At 44.7% G+C, this 22,376-nt stretch overlaps 1 protein-coding gene and 1 pseudogene across 7 annotated transcripts in view; one reads left to right on the top strand and one right to left on the bottom strand.

Moving 5' to 3' along the window:
• Positions 1-22,376, top strand: part of SPIDR (scaffold protein involved in DNA repair) — a 359,526-nt gene that overhangs the window by 314,737 nt on the left and 22,413 nt on the right. For all 6 annotated transcript variants that reach the window (XM_082433911.1, XM_082433912.1, XM_082433913.1 and 3 more), the window contains one exon: positions 2,282-2,422. In XM_082433911.1, coding sequence (XP_082290037.1) covers positions 2,282-2,422 — 141 coding nt within the window. The remainder of the gene's footprint in view (positions 1-2,281; positions 2,423-22,376) is intronic.
• On the bottom strand, positions 10,496-19,091 carry LOC309647017 (mortality factor 4-like protein 1 pseudogene; annotated as a pseudogene). The gene is made up of 2 exons (XR_014268649.1): positions 16,003-19,091; positions 10,496-14,155 (listed from the first exon to the last, which is right to left on the bottom strand). The product of XR_014268649.1 is annotated as a mortality factor 4-like protein 1 pseudogene (transcript).

Raw genomic sequence — 22,376 nt, forward strand, 5'->3', positions numbered from 1 at the left:
TTTAAAATCGCACACAGGTCTGGCCGTCTGACCTGCCCAAGGCCACACCTTCACAGGTGTGATTAGGGAGGGGGAATATCAGCTCTGGCCAAAGGAGAGGGATGAGGGCAAAAACCTGCACTCCTTGAACTATGAGATCAACCTCCAGGACACACATGTCCAGTGGTAAAGATTAAAAGTCTGACTGGCTAAGGAGGCTCAGGCACAACCTTTCACTAGTCAGTGGCTTCACTGACCTAGGGACAGCCTCTAGGTAGCCATGTGAAAAGATAAAACAAGAAGACAGTCTGAGCAGGACCATCAGAGACTGCAGCCTGCAGGGAAAAGCTGTTCAGACAGGTCACTGTGCAAGTGAGTAAACTACATCATCAACCCTTGGCGAGAGGAGTCAGGATCCAGAGTTGCCACAATTTACTATCCAGCATGCCCAGTTGTCAACCAAAAATTGCATGGTTTGCAGAGAAACAGGGAAGCATGACCCATACATGAGGGAAAAAGCAGATGACAGAAGCCGCTGTTGAAGGGCCCAGATGTTGGACTCAGCAGACAGAGATTTCAAAGCAGCCATTATAAATACGTTCAGAGAGCGGAGGGAACCATGTCTCCAGATTACAGTGTGTAGATGACAGAGTCTAATCAAAAGGAGGATATCCGTAAAAAGACGCAAACTGGAAAGAACCAAATGGAAACTCTGGAGTTGGAAAGTATAATAACTGATATGAAAAATTCACTAGATAGGCTCAACAGTAGATTTGAGCTGGCAGAAGAGAGAATCCATGGACTTGGATCTAGAATAATGGAGCTAGTGCAGCCCGAAGGAGAGAAAGACAGAATGAAAAGTGCTCACTTTGACAGCACTTACACCAAAATTGGAACATACAGAGAGTAGCATAGCCCCTGTGCACATGACATGCAGATTGGGGACACATTACATATGTGTAAGCCCTTTGTCAAACTTAAAACTCTTCCCCAAGAAAAGAGGATTGTAATTTCAATAGGATGTTAAAACTTAATCTCAAATTGATGACCGCAGAGTATTTTAGCAATTAAAAAATGCTTGTGAAGACTTTTTAATAACTCAGTCTTTATGAAGAATTAAAACATACCATGATTATCTCTGCACTATTCTGGAAATCTCACAAATGACGAATAAATATTCTAAGGGGAGAAAAGAATGAAGAACCTCAGAAATGTGGAACACCATTAAGTGCACCAATACACATGTAATGGGAGCGCCAGAAGGGCAGGGGAGTGGGGGAGGATACAGAAAAGATATTTGGAGTAATAGTGGCTGAAAATGGCCCAAATTGGACTGGAAAACTTTACACATCCAAGAAACTCTATGAACTTGTAGTAGGATAAACCTAAAAAGAGACATACCCAAATACGTCATAGTCAAAATGTTGAAAACCAAAGATAAAGTCTTGAAAGCAGCAAGTGAAAAGTGACTCCTCGTGTAACAAGGGACTTCTCGTTAGAAACAGTGGAAGACTAGAAGGCAGTGGGACAATATTCAGAATTCTGGAAGAAACAAATAACTTACATCACACTTTCTTTTTGACCTTTAAATCCTGAGGTTAAGTCAGTAGGATTGAACATTAATTTTTCTACTTTAGGCAACTCAGCTCCTCATTTTTGTAAAATCCAAAGGCCACCATTGTTCATCTTCATTTTGAAGTATTCTAACTTTTCACTAGTTTGATCCAGACCTAATTATAAGCCACAGAACCCTACTTTTTGTGTAAAATTTTCTTTTTCCAGTCAACCATGAGAAATGGAGTTTGTACTATATAAATGTCTTATAGCCACAACATATTAAATAATGTCACACATACGGAAATGTTAAGACTAATATCTTTAAGATAGATAGGACATTCTTCTGGGTACCACCTGCTACATATCACTCCTGAACAGACTGAAACCATATGGGTATCAGGCGAGCAGTCAGGGATATTTCCTGGTGTTCTTGGGTATAAAATATCATATTGCAAGAAGAATTGAACATAGTAATAATTGTATGTGATTTCAATATATTTTTTTCTCCATAGATCTGATGAAGTAAATTTTAGAAAAGTTATTGCTAGCAACATTTTGGTGATAATTTTCAAGGAATACCTATTAATATCTTTGAATATTAGTATTTGATAAAACATAATTTGAAATGTTTTAAATGGAAGTAGATTTCTACAGTGGATTTCTAGTGAAGGAGAAGGAAATTCTGGTCTCTGTACTGAATCAAACACTGTCTCCTAAAAGAGCAAATGTGGATCCTTTTTTGTAGAGTCTGCCTTCTCGTGCAAGATGCCCTCGGACTCTTCAGTGAAGTGCACTCGGAGGGCGCCGTCCTGAAGGACAGGGAGTTGGAGGGCAAGTCCTGCAGGCTGGCGGGAATGAAGGTTCTGCAAAAGGTCACCAGAGGAAGGTGAGGACACCACAGTAGCATCCAGTTTGCTACAGTAACATCTGTAATTTCATCTTTAAAGACAATAAACTAGGATCCTAGAGTCTGCCTCTAAGACAAGGCCAGGAGTTGGGTGGAGCCCATAAAGTACTTATGGGAGAAAAATTATAATTGACAACAAAAATAATTATGCAGGTTTGGGACTTCCCTGGTGGTCCAGTGGCTAAGACGCTGCGCTCCCAATGCAAGGGGCCCGGGTTCGATCCCTGGTCAGGGAACTAGATCCCACATGCAGCAACAACCTATCCCACAGGCTGAAACTTAAAAAAAAAAAAAAAAAAATCCCACATGCTGCAACTAAGACCTGGCACAGCCAAATAAATAAATAAATAAATATTTTAAAAAATAATAATAATAATTATGCAGGTTTAGTGATTCACAATTTTATTAAAATTAGGATTAAAAATGTCATATATATGTATTTTAATTCTGAAGTTTTTCCTTATTCTTCCTTATCTATACTAATAAGGCAGCTTTGCATGAGTCAGTTTATGTAAATGAAAATATAATTTAGTGAAAAGGCATTTTGTAAGCTTTAAGCAAAACTCTTAATTTGTCACGTTTTTTGTTTTCCATAGCAAGAAAGCGTGTTTTCTGTCAAGTTTCGCGGCTCCTCACGCTAGATGTTGTTTTGGGTGGCAGTGGTACATAGGTCTGGCCCCAGCGTGGGTTGTTCCATTCCAGTGAGCATCTTAATCTATGAATTAGGGAGCAGAAGAAACCTTTTCAGTGGAACGATCCAGTCCCATAGAGAATTAGTGTAAACGGTGAATTTGGGTTTCTCTCATCGTAGCCTCTTTCCTCAAATAGCGTGTAATTTTAGCTGTCACAATGCTCCTGTTGTAATTAGAGCAACGTCTGAGCTTGTAGCAGTGCCTGAGGGAGGAGCCCCTAGGCATATAGGCTGCTCCGAGTGCAGTGGGCTGCGTACCGGCCCGGCCCTTCCAGCCGCGGTCTGTCTAAACCCCCTTCCAGCCGCGGTCTGTCTAAACCGTGAGCGCCGCAGGGCGTGTCTCGTGACCCGCAGCAGCCCGCTTTCCCCGGCCCCGGCCTGTGCCGCATCTGTCTCTCACGTGGCGCCGTGTGGCTGGGTGGCGGCTCCACCCGGGACCCTGTTTTCCTGAAGGACAGACCCCCTGTGCGCCCTGCGTTGATTCACGTACGCTCGGCTCGTAACAAATGCGTCCTTTTGCTTACAGAAGGGAGGCTGTATGACGGTGTAACTGCCGTATGGATTAAGGAGGGAGCTGCCCAGGTATTTGGAGAGCTTAATTGGGTCCCATGAACCTTATCATTTCGAAGGCTGAACCCCATGTAGTCCTCAGTTTCAGAATCACAGGCATCTGGAAAGACCGTGTGTAGTTGTGGTAAGTGAGGTGCTGCTCTGACGTTGGCCTGACGGCATTAACCCCACCGGGGCCATGTAGACCTCCCCGACGTACATTCGGCACCAGCCTCGCACCTGAGCACGCCGGGGTACTGGGGCTCCCCATCTCGGGCGCCTCAGGGGAGCCCCTCCAGCTGGCAGGTGTCCTGGTGTCCTGCAGGCCACTCCTGGGGACGCACTTCCTGCTGGCGACTGCGGGACCCAACTCCAGGGAAATACTCCTGGGGACTGACAGAGCCAGGAGGGGTCCGGGGGCTTTGCTCTATAACGTACATGCTTTGCTCCCATGATGCTATGCAGCCATATGTGTACCTAATGTTTAATCTGGTTTTTGTGGGTTACACTGGAAGCCTTACTACTGTCTACAACATTGCCATAGGAAATGTTTTTTCCTTGGGAAATGCACTGACTATTCTGAATAATTCATTTACAAACTTTTGGAACCCATTCCATTTTTAAGTTGGACTAAAATTTGACTAAGTATTGGATACTTTTTTAGGTTGGAATTGATTTCTTTATCCTATGTATTTAACTTTATTTTGGCATGCAACTATCCAAATAAATATTAAGATTGTCTTTTTGTTCTTTTGGAAGCTGTATCTCTTCAAAACAAATTATTAAATAGTTTTGGAATGCTGAATGTTATAATTGCCTATTAGTGACATCATCCACTGTCAGTCATCCATCCACGGCTCAGTAAACACAAATTGTCTCTTTTTTTTCCCCCAAATTATTGTGTTTCATAGCAACTCTCATAAACCTTAACAAAATATATTTCTCATAAACCTTAACGGAATACACTTAGTTCCCAGAATTCAAGCTAAAATGATTAATTATAATTATATAATTCCAATATCTAATATAGAAAATTACTTTTTGGCCAGTTGGAAGATAGTTTTACATTCGGGCTGATCGTGGAGCCTTTGAAATCTTAGCTCCCTGGTCTCATCTGGTCCACAGTCACAGTGACGGAAATCACTGCTCCCTGTGGCACTTTGGGTGGTCTGGCGGCCTTGGGGCTGGGCCTGTGCAGGGCGTCCCAGCCTGTTCACCTGCCGCCTTGGGAAGAGTTGCAGGAAAACAGCTGTCATGTCTGTTGCATTTCTCTGACCGCCTTTTGGAGTTGTGTGTCCATACTGACTCGTTAGGGTGAGAAGAGTCAGAAAAATATCCTGGATGTAAAGGAAAAGACCATTTTAAAATAACACTGCTGAGGCATGTGCCTCTCCCTGGCTCTCTGCGTCCCTGGAGGACTCCAGGCTGTTTGTCCAGAGGCTGAGGCGTGTCCCCTGACCTTTGTCCTCCCAGGTGGCCTCTGCAACAGTTTAGAGGTCAGACAGGCTGAAAACTCACTTTACTTTGGTGTCTTAGTTCTGTGTATGAGCTTTATGTTTTTATTGCTGATTATTATGTGCTCTTATTTTTATGTGATAGGGTAATACTGAGGGGAAAAAAAGAAATTTTCTGAAATATCTTAATCCTATAAGTATGGAAAATATAGTTAGCATATTTTTTGCGGGAGAGAGGAACCTCTTTCAATTCAAAGTCCTGCTAATACTTATGTCCCTACTTGTTAAAACAAAAGCCACTAATCTGTCTAAAATACATTATTCATGTATAAGTGAGTATTTTATTTAGATCTCTTTAAGAGTAACGTACTGGAGAAGACTGTTGCAGAGCATTTAGTCAGCACTCACCGTATACAGAGGGGTCTATCCGAGTGCTGAGAATGACAGGGAAGCAACTAACAAGATCTTTGACCATGAATTGCCTCCTTTTGAACTGGAGACTAGACCTGCCCAGGGATCGGGGCGGTTGTTGCTTTAAGTGATGGGGCCTTAAATGGCTGGTCTTTCCCTCAAATTGGTAAGATGTTATCTGTGAAGACATAAAAGTAGGATTAGGAGAAAGTATAATTCAGTCATTTGTTCGTTAAATATTTAGGACCTCTTTGTGCTATGCCCCTGGCTAGTTGCTGCTGTGCTAGATTTTTGGGATTTATCTCAAACCACCATATACTGAAATAAAAAGTCAGCTAGACAAAGCCTTAAATCCTATTTTTAGGGATTCTGCATTGATCCAAGAGAAAATTGGGGCCCCTAGGAGTTTTTGAGAGAAGAAAAGAAGAGGTAATAAAAATGAAAATAGAGTTAAGATTATTCTACTCTTGTACTTTTAATAGATTTGAAATAGAAGGAGGGATTGGGCAGGGGTGCAGATTTGGAAACTTCTGCAGCAGTTGAGGGCAGGAGAAGGAAGAACGCATCACCACTGATTTTTAACTTCCGGTAGCTATGGGGGCCAGGGGTGTGGGTGGCGCTCTCCTGGGAGCTGTGGTGATGCCAGAAGTGTAAAATAGCCCCTTTCTCCCAGAGCTCATGGACCAGCAGGAGAGCCAGGGGGAGGTCCTGAGAGACACCAACCGGCGAGTGCCAGTTACAGAGCAGCCGCTTTGCGAGGCTCAGAGGGCGGGTTCAGATTTGGGAACCCTGGAGAGAACAGGAGGGGCCTGGGGCTGAGGACAGGAGGGGGGGAGGACACGCCCCCTGATCTAGCCATCCACTCACCCCCTGGGGCGGGTCCGTCTGGTCAGCTTTGAGGATAGAGTGAGGGGTTGGGCACGTCGAGGGGGGTGTATTTCAGAGAATGGTCCGATTCATAGTTACTGTTTAAATGCCAGCTTTTGTTTTAAAGGTAACAGATTAAGTACTGATAAACTTTAAATTAGACGCCAAGCTCAGCATGCTTACAAACTAACCCCGTGGTCAGGAAGCAGAAGGCCCTCGAAGCCCCCATGCTGCTCCCCAGCCCGCTGCCCTTAGGGCCGTTGGTCTGGTCCGGGGGCGCAGAGCACTCCCGTTCTCCCGGGTGCTCAAGCCCCCGCTGCCCTCACGGCTGGTCTCGCTCAGGTGCCTTTGTCTCTTGCAGCTGCTGCTTTGGGTCCCGTGCTCTGGGCTGTGTGGGATTCTCACGACCTGTGTCCCACCAGAGGGGTATATTGTAATGTAAACTCGAGTGACATTTTAGTAATAATAAGCAAACGTTAACAGTTGTCTGAGGAGCCCTGGGATGGCTCCCCCAGCTGGCCTGCGCCACGTCCCACCTGCTCAGCTCTGAGTCCCAGTGGCTTACTGGCATACAGACCTGGGCTTGCCCCTCTGCATGGTGTAGACCATTGTGGATTAGAATGCCTCGTGGCCAGTGTTTCAGGCTGGCCTGCCCATCATAAGGCTCCGTTTCTCGCTCACCATTGTGTTTCCTGTATGTGGCTCAATTCCTGGCACTCGAGAGGCTCATAATAAGTATTTGTGTAATGGACATCCGTTGTTTGCTTGGGTTCATCTTAGATTTTCCTCAACAAGATTTGAATGTGTACGCTTGTACTTTCTGAGCAGTAATTATAGGTGCTAATTTTAGTTGGAAGAATAGAGACTAAGTTGGTCCCGAGACCAGTGTCCAGTGCAGGGTGAGGACCACGCCTCTTGTGCACCTTGGAGTCAAGACCCTGGGTCCTCCTCACTGATAAGTCTAAGGGTAACGCCTGAGGTTGTTGTGAAAGCACTTTATCAAGGGTGGGATCCCATGTTATGGAGGAGGGCCTGCAACAGGTGAGGGTGACTGGTCAGAGGTCAGGCTCCGCTGTGACTTTGGACACCAGGGCGTTGGTCTCCTGGGAGACCCTGTGTGACCCACGTGCATGGCGGTGCAGCAGAGGGAGTTTTTAGGAATCGTCCAGCACAAGTCAATGCGTGTGGGTGAGGGTCATTGTTGAGGAATCATCTCATTTGCTCCTTTAACAGGAAATAAGCAGTGGTGAGAGCTCTCCTGGGGAAAGAAACTTCAATGGCAATTTCCTTCCTTTGATTTCCCCTCTTCAAAAAGGCTGCCTCTTAAAGAGACATAATTCCCTTGGGGTTTGAGGTCCAGAATCTCTTTGCTCATTGCTGTGGTTGGAAATCCTCTTTTAAGGGACATACTTAAGAATTCTTTCATCATTTTGAAAAATAAAATTGTTCCTGGTAGGTTCACCACCCAAGTTAATGGCAGGAGAGTAAAATGTCACTGAAAGAGAATGTACTAAATCCTGAAACCAATGATGCTCAAAGAACTGCCCGAAAAGAACAAAGCACTGACCTGTGTGAAACATGGTGCTGAGTGAAAGAAGCCCACACAAAAGGCCACACGTTGTAGGATCCCGTTTATATGAAACGAACAGAACAGACAAACCCATGGTGACAGGACGCAGGTTGGTGGTTGCCAGGAGGAGGGGAGCAGGGAGTGACTGCTGACGGGCACAGGGTCAGATGGGGTGATGGCGACATTCTGGGGCTAGACAACATTGTGCATGTGCTAAATGCCACTGAACTGTGCACTTTAAAATGGTTAATTTTATGTTGTGTGTATTTCACCTCAGTCCTTAAAGGGGTGGGGGGGAATGAACTGACTGCCTAAAAAGTGTTTACACTGAGTTATAAAAACAACTACAAATGTTTCATAAGTCCAGTTGGAGAAGAATAGTTTCTAAATGGAACATCTGGGCATAATTTCACGTATCTCAAAAAGAGCCAACTAGGGAATAGGGGCTCAGAAAGAAAATGCCGATTATTTAACCTTAACCATAAGGGTTATTTTGGGGAAATTAGGACATATGTTTAGTAAACTGGGCACCTCTCTAAATCGGTCATTATCTTTGTTGTTCAATGAACAATCCTTAAGAAGACTATTGTATATCTGTCTACCTAATCAGTGACAGAGACATTGACAAAGGGGAAAGCCAGCCGATTACAAAAGGCTTGACACACCCACCAGGTCGATCACAGGAAGAGGAGGAGAGAGAACCCAGACCTCCTGAAAGAGTCGTTTCAGCTGTGTAGGCCCAGCGTTAACTATTGTCAAGATTACTGCCCTAACAGTGCTTCAAAAACTATCTAATAAAAATAAATTCACCCTGTCGTCAGTTAGGTAAAGAAGTTCTGCTCTGACCGGTCCTTGCATGTCTCTCTCCATCAGTCATTCGTTAACACAGCACCTGGGTGTGGACGCAGGGATGAAGTCACAGTTCAGTCTGACCTTCCAGTGGGGAAGCACTGACAATCTAAGAAGGTTTTTGCTGGAGTGGGTGGGGCTTCGCCGAGAAGGCCTTCAGGGTGTGACTTGTAGGTTCGCCTGGTTGCTAGGCAGACACCCATGGAAGAGCACGTTCCCACCCGTAAGGTCATTCCTGTTATCTTCTGACCAAAAATAGACTGTCACGCTGGAGCCAAGTGTTATTTAGCCTCCGTAGCAGTTAACAGAGCATTCAGTAAAAACCTGACTAAGAAAGGATGAAGTCTGAACCTAAGCAAACTGTCACAGTCGTTCTTGGCCATATAAAAATTCTTTTAGTAGCAAAATCTCAGAAGTGGCTCAGGTCTACCCCCTTGCTCCACCACCTTCCCCCAGTGACTGGGGGACAGAGTAGAACCCAGTTCGCTTGGGGTGATTTGGCTGTGTCGGCCTGGCTGACGCGAGGGGACTTGCTGTTCAGAAGCAAACCCAAAGCTTCTGGAGGGAGCGTCGCTGGTCACTGAACGGAGGCAGCAGAGGGGAAGGCGGGGGCCTTGGAAGAGTAGCTCTGCCTCCCCCGGGGGTTGGGTGATTTGATGAGCTCGCACACGGAAGCGGCCCTGCACACCCTAAAACACCGCAGAAGCAGTGGTTCTTCCCTCCCTCCTCCTCCTTTCTCTTTTCTAATTAACTAAAAAGTAAAACTCTGGCCCACGTTGATGTAAGTCTTTCTTGTCTTGTTTTTACAAATAAAACAGGAAGAGAAAGATGAGTAACTTAGAAGAACGATAACTAGGAGTTGGAAGTGTTCCATTTTTTTCCAGGAAAGAAAATAAATCCAGTTGGAAATTGCTGGCTTTGTCAATTGTCTGATAATAATGGGAGAGAATGGGTAATGAAGCCAGTGGAGTTAAAAAGTACAGAGAGATTTAGTTAAAACAGGGATCAAAGAAACCAGAAGGAAGGTCAGCTGATACAAGAATATAAAAGCAACTGCTCCGTGTCCCTCCAGGTTAGTCATTCATCTAGTGCATTTACCTGGCAGCACGGTAAGTCTCGAATTCAGCAAATGGGCAGGATTTTTTTTTCCTTTTTCATTCATTCCTTCTCTTACAGATCTCAGTACTCCCCCTCTCCCTGCACTGTTCTCACAAAAATCATAATTACCTACCAGTAAGGGACCAGTAGTTTTAAAACTTTTGAACTTTTAAAAAATAGAATCCAAAGAGGAAGCTCCGTGTTAATAACAAACCCACGTGGAGCTATTCTGTTCAAAATTGGGAGGTGGTGTGTCAGGCCACCCAGCCCCCAGCCAGCTCCTAGGGCCACGTGGTTGGAAAGTAAGCATTGAGGACTGATTGCAGCTCTGAACATGGCACACATCAGTACGGTTCTTTCTCTCCCTCTCTCAGGGTAACAGCCTGTGGCAGTAGCCGTTATTGTGAGGGCCCTGGGTCATGTGATTCAGAAGCTAGGTGGGGTGTTCCTTGTTAATCTCAAATATGAAGTGCAAATACTTAATTATGCTTTCATTAAGTGCCTTGTCAAATTTGCAGAATCTTACGCATTTTTAAAAATTACAGTTTTTTAAAATTTATTTATTTATTTATTTATTTATTTATGGCTGTGTTGGGTCTTCGTTTCTGTGCGAGGGCTTTCTCTAGTTGTGGCAAGTGGGGGCCGCTCTTCATCGCGGTGCGCAGGCCTCTCATTATCGCGGCCTCTCGTTGCGGAGCACAGGCTCCAGACATGCAGGCTCAGTAATTGTGGCTCACGGCCCCAGCTGCTCCGCGGCATGTGGGATCTTCCCAGACCAGGGCTTAGAACCCGTCTCCCCTGCACTGGCAGACAGACTCTCAACCACTGCGCCACCAGGGAAGCCCTTTTTTTTGGTTGCGTTGGCTCTTAGTTGAGGCATGTGGGATCTTTCATTGCAGCGCTCGGGCTCTTTGTTGTGGCGCATTTTTATTATAGGTAGAACACTCTTAAATCTTTATAAGTTTGCCAGTGAAATGCTTGTCTTTTCATGTGGGACACGGAAGTGGAAAGAAAAGAAGTTTCACTGTCACTGTAGCCCCTCTTTCCTTTCCTTCAACTCTCCAACTAGATGGCAGATTAGGTGGTGGCATTGTTCACTACAGTACACTACAGGCATCACCCGTGATGCCACCACCAAATTCAAGACAAAATAAATCAGTCTTTATTGAAAAACAGATTATTGTGTTGTTAAATAAAGACCCTGTAGCTCCTGAGACTAAGTAAGAACCTGGCTGCACGTCTGTGAGGTGGGCCTGGAGCCCGGTCCGTCGGAGTCCAGCGGCTGCATCTTTGGGGCTACAGCTCACACGTGATTACTTCCAGTTTTAGGGGAATTCGTTTCTGTGAATTTCCCGTTTGCTTTATAGTCACAATCCCCGGCCCTCAAGTCAGAAGTCGGACCATTTCTTGTCAGGGGTGTTGATGTTAGATTCTTGGTGTTTTCCATTGTTTTTGTTAAACAGCAGCAGTGAGCCATCTGGGCTGGAATTATCTCGAGTGACCAGGAGGAGCATCAGATCCTTAGTAAATCATCACGCTGAGCGCCTCAGGTTTAGTTCAGCATTTGTCTTTTCTGTTTACTTAGACACTTATTAATGAAAATATGACTTTTAAGAAAGATCATTTTCATTACTGTTTTGTTTTTTCTTTTTTAATGGGAATTATTTATTTATTTATTTTTGGCTGTGTTGGGTCTCCGTTTCTGTGCGAGGGCTTTCTCTAGTTGTGGCAAGCGGGGACCACTCTTCATCGCGGTGCGCAGGCCTCTCACTATCGCGGCCTCTCTTGTTGCGGAGCACAGGCTCCAGACGTGCAGGCTCAGTAACTGTGGCTCACGGGCCTAGTTGCTCCGCGGCATGTGGGATCTTCCCAGACCAGGGCTCGAACCCGTGTCCCCTGCATCGGCAGGCAGATTCTCAACCACTGCGCCACCAGGGAAGCCCTGTTTTTTTTTTTTTAAGCAAGAGAATTTGCTCCTCTCCGTAGAATCACTGACAGTGGAGAGGATGGTCCCGAAGGCCCCTGGACCTGGACCGGGATCTCATGCTGTGATCAGGCATTTCAGCATTATGTGCAAGGGAGGTAGCAGTATAGCCACTGCTTTCACTGGTTGCTGCTGTAAAAAGTCACACAAAGAGTAAAGGGAATTTAATACTCCCCTCTCCACTGGTGTTCATTCCACATCTTTCTCGTGAACGTAGGCATGTCTGTAAACAAAGAAGAATGGTTGCTTTTCCCTTTGGTATCTTTAAGGGTATCCCTTTTCAGTTTCTGCCACTTCCCAGCAACAGACGTCATTGTGTGCGCACCTGTCTCCTTCTTTACGGATCTTTATGGGGAAACACGACAGACGCATGGGCGATGCCCAGTTGCAGAGCGTAGTGAACGACTGTAGGGCCACCCATGAAGCCACCGCCAAATTCAAGGAACAAAAATGTGCTGGGTGTCCAGGCATCACCCCCAGCGTGCTCCTCCTGGTGACGCCCCATCCCCCCAAGATCACTGCAGTCCTCTGGTTTCCTCCATGGTTTTCCTTATAGTTTTCCCAACGGGAACAGCAGGCTGTCTTTGGAAGAGTGTATGAAGGGAGGCTACTTCATATGTGAACCCATGGTAATAGAATAGACTGTGAGGAGGCAGGTTTGTTTCAAGTATCAGAGCACACTGGTGAGAACGTTTGGTAAAAAGTATATGCATCTATCAGAAAACCTGGGCTGACAGATTTTATGTGGAACGTGGGTGTTCCTGCTTCCACACTGGTGAGTAGATCATGTGACACTTTTGAAATGATAAGGACCACCTGGGAATGAGACCAGCCTAAGAACTGTCTGCAGTTCCAGGTAGCAGCATGCAGCAATAATTCCTTATTTCCCTTGTAACTGAGTGTGTGTGTGTCATTTCCTGCCGAGGCAGAAGAGAAATGTGCAAAGAACTTGTTTTATAATACAAAGTTGTGCTAGTTAATATTTTTATATCCTAGATCTTGAGGAAAGAATCTAGATTAGGAAAGACATTTTTTAATATTACTAGCAGATAGCCTACAAAATGTGAGGACTTCCAAAGTTACAAATTTATCTTTCATAGTTATATAATAAATTTAAGCAAAGGAATAGTACAGAAGGCTTAATTTCAGTTGTGTGTCTTTAATTTCCTTTCTTCAGTTTCTCTATCTGTTGCATAAAATTTGAAAAATATTGTCCTGAAATTCATTGAACTAAGCTTGGAAAATGTTTAGTAATTCCCCACATCTCTAAGGTATTTATGGGATATTCTTAGCAGAGAGTGGCCTCTGAGGTCAGAATGCCCGACCGACGTGATGCCATCACTGTCTCATTCAGAAGCAGTGTCATCACCCCCAAAAGAGACGCCTTCCCCATGAGCAGCCACTCCCCACCCTCCAGCCCCTGGCAGCCACTAACCTGCACTCTGTCCTGTGAATTTGCGTATACTGAACACTTCGTACAAAGGAGCCATCCTGGCTTCTTCCACCGAGCATCATGTTTTCGAGGTTCATCCTTGTTGTATCACGTGTCAGTACTTCACTCCTTTTTATGGCTGCCTGATACTCTGTTGTATGGATACACCAGACTTATTTATCCATTCATCAGTTGATGCACATTTGGGTTGCTTCCATGTTACTTTCTGGCTGTCATGAATAGTAATACTGCTATGAACATTCATGATGCACATATGGACATAAGTCTTCAGTTCTCTTGGGTAGATAGCTAGAAGGGGGATTGCTGGGTCTATGCCAAAGTGTTTTCCAAAGTGACTGCCCCATTTCCCTATCTCACCAGCATAACGATGTAGTTTAGTCGCTGATTATCTAACCTCCTCAGGATCTCAAGGTTGCCATGGCTCCTATCAGTGTGCTCATGATCTCCAGGGCCATCTGGTAGTGTCTGCTCTGGCAGCCAAACCTCTGAAGGAAATGCATTTCAGTATCAAGGCAAAAGTTTGTTTAGTTGATTCGAGGTTGTCTCGTGTGTGTATGAGGGTGACATAAAAGGACGTAGGGTGACACAAGCTACCTTCTGGAAGACAGTCGAGGGCACAGAGGGAGACGGAGGGAGGGAGGTAGATGGTAGAGAGTGGATCTTGAGCGGCACTGAGGGTTAGAGATCACTTCCAGACTTCATGGTCTCAGGACCCGTTAATACTCTTCAAAATGACTGAGACCCCCAAGGAGATTTTTTTAATGTGGTTATATTGATCAATAATTACTATATTAGAAAATAAAATGGAAAAAATTAAATATTTATTAGTTCACCTAAAAATCCTAAAAATAAACCCATTAAATAATAACATAAACAGAATGTTTATGAAAAATATTTTCTAAACCGAGACCACCTTAGTGAAAAGAGCAGCCTTATCTCATGTTTCCTGCAGATCGCTTTAATGTCTGGGCTAACGGGGAACGATGGGTTGTCGTCTCTGCTCTGCATTCAGTCCGTCCTGTAGCGTACAGAGTGCAGCCTCTAGAAAACTCCACTGTACACTCATGAGAGAAGGGAAAAGAAGGTCTCAGGACATAGTTCTGGCCTTGCGGGTCCCTTGAAAGGGTCGTACAGACCCAGGGGTCTCCAGACCCCACTTTCAGAATCCCTGGTCTGAAATATTCCATCTCCAGGTAATCTGTCTTATGAGAAAGCCATGAGTACTACATAACAGTAGGTACAGAGAAATTAGCAACTGCATGAAAAAATTTTAGGAACATTTAAGTGCTTGGTTTAAAAAAAAAAATTCTGAGCTCTCTGAGGACGAATTAACTCGGTGAACAGGTTGCATCCCATCCTGAGGTGACGTCACCACTGTGGTTTAAATCTTCTGCAGCAAATTCCACTCCACCCACACCCAAAAGAAAGTGATTCAGGCAGTCTTAGATTACCCGGTGAAGATTTGGGAGTAGTTAGATGAGGCAGTATCAGATGGAAAAATAACTCTAAAATAACACAGAGAACAGGCCCGGTGAGCAGGCGTGTCGGGGAACAACCTGGTGAGCTCAGGGAGAGCTCTCCGCCTTGCTTCCTCCCCACGGGCTGCAGCCGGGGACCTGCTTCCAGGCGACACTGGCCGTCGCCCTCGGTACGGGGAGGCTGCGCCGGTCTATAAAATCAGTGTGAAACATGTACATTCAGCATCCTTCCGGATAGTGGCGAGGCCAGAGCCCCTGCTCCTTCCCCGTCTATCTGTGACGTTTCTAAAACTCCTCTTGCTGTCGTCCTCAGGCGCACTCCGTTCTCGTGGCCTCTTCTTTGCGCCAGGCAGCCCTGCCGTGGCTGCCCCAGGACTAGCCCCGGTCCTCTTCCTCTTGTCAGAGCAACGGAGAGCGTCGGGGGTAAGGGTTAGAGGCTGCCTTTCTCAGCCAGAAATTCAGCAGTTGATGTGGGGTCTCGGCTCGATTGTTTTCCCTGGAGGGCAAACCTGGGCTCTCGTCCGTCCAGGAGAGACACCTGAATGTGGGCATCGTTTCAGACTCTTATGCTGAATTTGTGAGACATTTTTCAGAGATGGCCTCAAGTCGGTCCCCTCCCTGTGTGACTCATTTGTGTATTTTCTACTTAGATTTTTACAGCTTCCAGAATATCCCACAAACAACAAAATGCAGGCAACAGAATGGGTTTTCTCATTCTGAGAAATCAGTAGCTTTGCTCCAGGTAAGTATCTCTATTTGTGTACTAACCCTTAATCTTTGCAACACTTTTTTCTCTCTTAGGGAGCTGGTAATTATTAAAGCAACAAATCAGAAAATGTTTTTGAAGTTAACTACAGTGCTCTGTATTTGTAATTTTTTTACTGCAAATGAGCTGGAAAATGTTGTCCTGTTTTGTTTTAATCAATACCCAAATGCCTTTGCAGCATGAACAAGGTATTCAGCCAGCCAGGCTTGTGTCTCAGCCTGTAGAAGGCATGTATCCCAGACGGTTGGCTGTTTCTAGCTACCTCGTGCTGCTGCACCCTCCCAGAAAGCCTGCGCTGCTCCCACCGCCCTCAGCCGCTGCAGGCTTAGAAGTGGGAGAATCAGAGTCCTGCAGGGAGCACAACAGGGCCAGGAGGTTTCAGGGCTCACCTGCAGTGCAGATGAAGGCGTCCGCTCTGCACCCCGCGGGCTCCAGGCCCCCCAGAGCGAACACCCATCTCCAGAAGCATGGGGGGCGGGAGTGGGAGCGGGAGCCCCGAGGCCTGGGGGCGTGAGGAGCAGTGTTCCCGCTGACCCGCCATCTCTGTTGCGGTCCCAAGTCTCAAGCAGTCCAGTTAGATTCAAAGAGTGTGGTGCAGCCATCCTCATCCGTCTCTCCTGGGGGGGTCTCCCCAAGTGAAGATGTGCGAGAAGGCACCTCTTAACACTTGCAGCAGCTGGTCACACTCAGAGGCGGCCTTTGCCTTGGAGAGACGGAAGAGCTGAGCCAGCCCTAGCGGAGGCCCTGGGGACTGGGCCACAGGGACTGGCTTTGGGGGAGTGTGCTTGGCCCCCCCAAGGAGCTGCGGCGCTCGCTCACTCCAGGGCAGTCCAGTCACCAGCCACGCTTGCCTTCGCAAAGGTCGCTTTTCAAGTTTACCCACCTTGCCCACTAGGAAAGTTCATCTTTAGGTAATTTTTCTGAAAGTCTAAGATTTAGCAAAGCCAGCTGCAGTAAAAGCCTGTTGGCAGATAGATTATGACCTGTTTCTTGAGGAAATTAAGGTATCCTTTTTCCATTATTTGTTCACAAGGTTATATGGAAGACAAAGAGTATATGAAATTTAGATTCCCAGACTTAGCAAATAGATAATAAAAGGCTGACTCTCTCGGTAGTATTCTACCACTTTTTTAAGTCACCAAAACGGCCAGTCCAGTTGGTAAAAGCAGGCGTTGAGCTTCAAGCAGATGTGCCTAGAATGACAAGGGGGTGTGTTTGTTTTTTCTCTGCAAGTCCACCTGGATTAGTAGTTTTTGTTGTCCTGGCCTAGCTTTTCTTTGAGTAGTTTCATCATCGGGCTGGGGGGTGGGGAGGAAGAGGGAAGAAATGAGAGAAATCGGTCTACACGTGAGGGAACAGGGCAGTGAATTTGACCTTTAAGTGTCAGCCTTGTTCTCTTCATCCAGCTTTGCCAGCGTTCTGCCGCCAGCATCACACCCTGACGCTCTTCACGTGCTGTTTATTGTATTTGCTGTCCTGGACGTCCTCTCAGAGTTTTCTCCTATATCAGCGTGTTTAAAAGTGGAAGTTAAATGTTAGATTCTGGTAGGGTACTTTAAAAGTACTAAATAGACTAACCATCACAATAAGACAAGGAAAAGCAAAAAGACAGAAAGGAAGAAATAAAACTGTCTCTACTTCAGATGACATGATGGTCTATGTCGAAAATCCCAAGGAATCTACAGAAGAAAAAAAAAAAAATTCCTAAAACTAGTAAGTCAGTTCAGCAAAGTAGCAGCATACAAGATTAACATTCACAAATCAGTCACATTTCTATATACTAGCAATGAACCCTTGAAAACCAAAATTAAAAATACAGCATTTACAGTTGCCCAAAAAGGAGTATTTAGGTATAAATCTAACAAAACATGTCAGGACTTGTATGCTGCAAACTACAAAACACTGATTAAAGAAATCAGAGAAGATCTAAATAAATGGAAAGGTGTGCCACGTTCATGGAGTGGAAGACTCAATGTTGTAAAGATGCTGGTTCTCCCCAAAAGAAGGTGTAGGCTTGATGCAGTACCCATGAAAGTCCCAGCAAAAATGTCTGTAGATATATCCAGGCCTATTCTAAACTTTTTTTTTCTTTTTGAAATTTAAGGAAAAAATTTATTGAAGATCTGAAAAACAATTTCTAAAATATTGACTTTTCCAGAAAACTGTAGCTACACAATGCATTGTGTCTGTCATGTTAAAACGTGATTAGACACCAATACAAAAACCATGAAACAAGCCACCATTCTCTGACAATCTGAGCAAAGATGAAATGCCTAAGGAGCAACATGGATGACTTGCAAAGGATGGGCCCTTCACTGTAAGCACCGTAAAGAAGGGGGGCACAGATGGACGAGTGTGTTCAGTTATACACACTGAACGGAACCTTAGGCGCTGGGAATCAGGGCGTTTTGTCGTACAGCATTAACACACGTTATCAAAGTGCACGGTGTCAAAGGAATAGAACCGCCAGCATTCAAGCGCAGCTTTGTCAGCTAAGCAGTAAAACACTCTACGGCACGTCTCTCTGTTGTCCATCATTGAATTCTCTGGTAGCAACTTTGAAATGAAAAAAAAAAAAAAAGAAAAGAGCTGTAACCCCTTTTATTTTCTGTTTAAAATCAAACAGAAAACAAACATCACTTCTGTTATACACTAACGTTTCCAAAGTACATCATTTGTACAAGAGAAGGACTAAGAAACAAAAATGTGTTTACAGAGATCCAAACACGAGTGCGTATAAGCACCTCACACAGCTTTCCGCTCGTACTCAGGAGGAGCCACTACATAATCACTGGCACTAAACAAAGTTGCAGAGTTCTTTGCCAGGTATTCTAGGAAATCATGGAGGTAATTCAGTAATAAAGCAAGGCTTTTCTCATCCAGAGGTGCATAGGCCAACATTGCTCCAGTACGTACAAATAATCTCAGTAGATGTGGCGCTCCACGCACCTTGGACATGGCGCATCAGGGTGATTTGCGAGGATTTCAGCATACTGTGGTCTCTCATGTTCGCAGAGCGGCTGGGTGCCCAACATTACATTGAAGTATTCCTTGATCCCTGCCACAGCTTCATGAGCAGCATACTCCTTATTTTCTGTGTTTCCTCGAGATTTCTTGTAATTTGCCGAATCCTCTAGAATGGAATCCACATTCTTCTTGGCAGGAAGATAAAAGAGCTGTTTTTGCCAGGTAATTAAGTCCCAGTCTTCACCAAGCCATGGTTTTAGTTCTTCAGGAATCTTTACTTTAACTTCAGCTCTGTACATGAATGTTTCCTCATTTTCAACAGTAGAAGCTACTCGGGCCCTTTTCTTGCGAGGAGACTGAGGTGTCTCACTCGTACTACCACCGTCTCCATTTCCAGGTGTTTTCTGTTTGTTCTTTTTTGTTTTCACTTCAACATTCTTCTATTGCAGACCAGAAGTCTTCTTTCCAGGGGCAACCCCTCTCATCTTCCCCTCTGCATACTGCTCCTGATTGGCTTTGTCTGGAAATGCAAAGGAACTAGAGTAGATAAAACAGTTTTGAAAAAAGGATAAAGTGGGAGGAATCACACCCGATTTCAAAACTTATGGCTACAAGAAACTGCGGCATTGGTGGAGGGATGACTGTGATCAGTGGAGAGAGCTTGGGGAGCGGCCTGTGGGGTTATGGCCAAATGATTCCCGACCAAGGTGCAAACAAAGCAATTTGGTGGAGGAAGGATAGTCTTCAACTAACTGGACGTATATGGGCAAAAAATTAATCTCAACCTAAATCTCACACCTCACAATAGATCTTACGTTTAAATATAAAACATAAAACTATAAAGAAAACTTTTGGGACTTGTTGAGTAAGGAGTTCTAAGATGTGACAACAAAAGCATGATCCATGAAAGGAAAAATCAGTAAGTTGGACTTTATCAAAATTAAAAATTTTTACTCTGCAAAAGATTGTCTTAAGAGAATGAAAAGACAAGCTACAGACCGTGAGAAAATATTTGCAAACCTTATATTGTAGACTATATAATGAAGTCTCAAAACTCAACAGTAAACACACACACACACATAAGCAGTCCAATTAGAAAATGGGCAAAGGACATGAAGAGACATTTCCAAAGAGGACATCACACGGCAGATAAACACACGGAAAGGTGTTCGACATGACTGTCCTTAAGAAAAAAGCACGTCAAGACCATGGTGAGATATTACCATGCTCCTAAGCAGCTAAACATGAAAAACTAAAACGAAAAACAGTGAGAACATCAGATGCCAGTGAGGATGGGAAGAAACCATTTCTCCTATGTTGCAGGTGGGCGTGTAAGGTGGTGTGGCCCCCCAGGAGCAGAGCTGGCAGTTCCTTTAAAAACTGAACATACTTATCCAAGCAGCTGCACTCCTGGGCATTTATCCAGAGAAACAAATATCTGCATTCACACAAAAATCTGTACCCAAGTGTTTGTAATAGCCACAAACTGGAAACAACCCAGATGTTCCTCAAAGGTGAATGGTAAACAAGCTGCGCCACATCCACGCCATGGACGGCACTCAGCAGTAAACAGGGACGAGCTGCTGATGGCGCGGCAGCTTGCATGGATCTCAGGCACGTTGTGCCGAATGACGAAAGCCAACTCGACATGCCATGCACCACGTGACTCTGTTTATGCCAGGTTCTCAGAAGTTGTGTGGGTGTGTATGAGACTGTGTGAGTGCTGGTTATTCGTTCACCGAGTCTCCAGCCCCTCATGTGGGCTGGCACTTCGGTGCCTGTCCTTCAGGGAGCTGTGTGGAGAGAAGCAGGATGTTCAGGGCAGGAGCGGGTGGACGACGCCCGGGAGAGAGGCGCAGCGGGCCCCCGGCGTCCACCCGGTGTCCAGCCAGCTGCCTCTGAACCTCAGCTGGCCCTGGTCGCCCAGCCCTGTCCAGTCACCCACACAAACAGCTGCTGTCAGGAGACGGAGAGAGTGAATTTCCCTCGTGTGTCCCCCTTTGCTTACCGCTTTTGTGCTTGATTTGGACCCAGAATCTTGGTGTTGGCTGTAGGCCACGCCCTGCAGGCCACGTTTCTGTTGTGTTTGGTGTGAGGGGCTAAAAGACTGTGGGAAGCTTTGAGTCTTGTTCTCCGTGATGCTGAGACCCTCATTCTCAGTTCTGAGTGTTTCGACTTTGTTAACTGCTGGATCCTAAGCACTTAAAATAGTACTTGCTCTTAAATGTTGAGAGAAATAAGAATATGTAACATTAATTATTAAGGCCACAAGCTTTTCAAAAAGTAAACAACATTATTATATATAAACATTGTTAAGGGACTTCCCTGGTAGCGCAGTGGTTAAGAATCCACCTGCCAATGCAGGGGACACGGGTTCGAGCCCTGGTCCGGGAAGATCCCACATGCCACGGAGCAACTAAGCCCGTGCGCCACAACTACTGAGCCTGCGCTCTAGAGCCCGCGAGCCACAACTACTGAAGCCCACGCGCCTAGAGCCCATGCTCCGCAACAAGAGAAGCCACCGCAATGAGAAGCCTGTGCACCGCAACGAAGAGTAGCCCCCACTCGCCGCAACTAGAGAAAGCCACGTGCAGCAACAAAGACCCAACAATGAAGACCCAATGCCGCCAAAAATAAAAATTAATTAATTAATTAATTAATTAAACATTGTTGAAACTTAAGGCAAAGTCTAATAAGTCTTTGTGATGTATATTTTTTTTTGCAACTAAAACAGGATTTTTAAGATTGTGGTAAAATGTACATTACATAAAATTTTCCACCTTAACCATTTTTAAGTAGCATTAAGTACATTCACATTGTTGTGCAACCGTCACCACCATCCACCTCCAGCACTTTCTCATTTTCCCAAAGTGAAGCTGTGTCCCCATGAAACACCAACTCCCTAGCCTCTGTCAACTACTGTCTGTCTCTCTGAATTTGTCTGTAGGGACCTCATATAAGTGGACTCATACGCTGTTTGTCTTTCTGTGTCTGGCTATATTCTTTATTTTAGATAACTTATTGATAACTTTTTTATTCTATGAGTGACACATATTTGTTTTGCAAAATATAGGAAATACATAAACCAAAGGAAGAAAATAAACGTCACCTTTAAGTTCTACTCAGATAACCACTAACAACATTTTTTTAATCTTTTAGAGAGAGAGAGACATTATAATTTGTTGTCTGCTTTTCACTTAGCAGGGTATTGTGAATATCTTTCCGTGTCCTTAAATATTTTCTGTGTAACCATTTCAGTGGCTGCCTCATAATTTTTTATAGTTTTTTTATTGAAGTATAGTTGATTTACAGGGTTTCAGGTGTACAGCAAAGTGATTCAGTTATACATGTACATATATGTATATATTCTTTTTCAGATTCTTTTCCATTATAGTTACTACAATATACTGAATATAGTTTCCTGTGCTATACCGTAGGTTCTTGTTGTTTATTTTATATATAGTAGTGTGTGTCTGTCAGTCCCAAACTCCTAATTTATGCCTCTCCCTTTCCCTTCTGGTAACCGTAAGTTTGTTGTCTATGTCTGTGAGTCTATTTCTGTTTTGTAAATAAGTTCATTTGTATCATTTTTTTACATTCCACATATAAGTGGTATCATATGATATTTGTCCTTCTGTTTGTGACTTACTTCACTTAGTATGTTGATTTCTAGGTCCATCCACGGTGCTGCAAATGGCATTATTTCATTCTTTTTTACGGCTGAGTAATATTCCATTGTATGTGTGCACCACAACTTCTTTATCCAGTCCTCCGCCGATGGACATTTAAGTTGCTT

This window comes from Balaenoptera physalus (assembly GCF_965194825.1).
Source record: "Balaenoptera physalus genome assembly, chromosome: 17".
Lineage (NCBI taxonomy): Eukaryota > Metazoa > Chordata > Mammalia > Artiodactyla > Balaenopteridae > Balaenoptera > Balaenoptera physalus.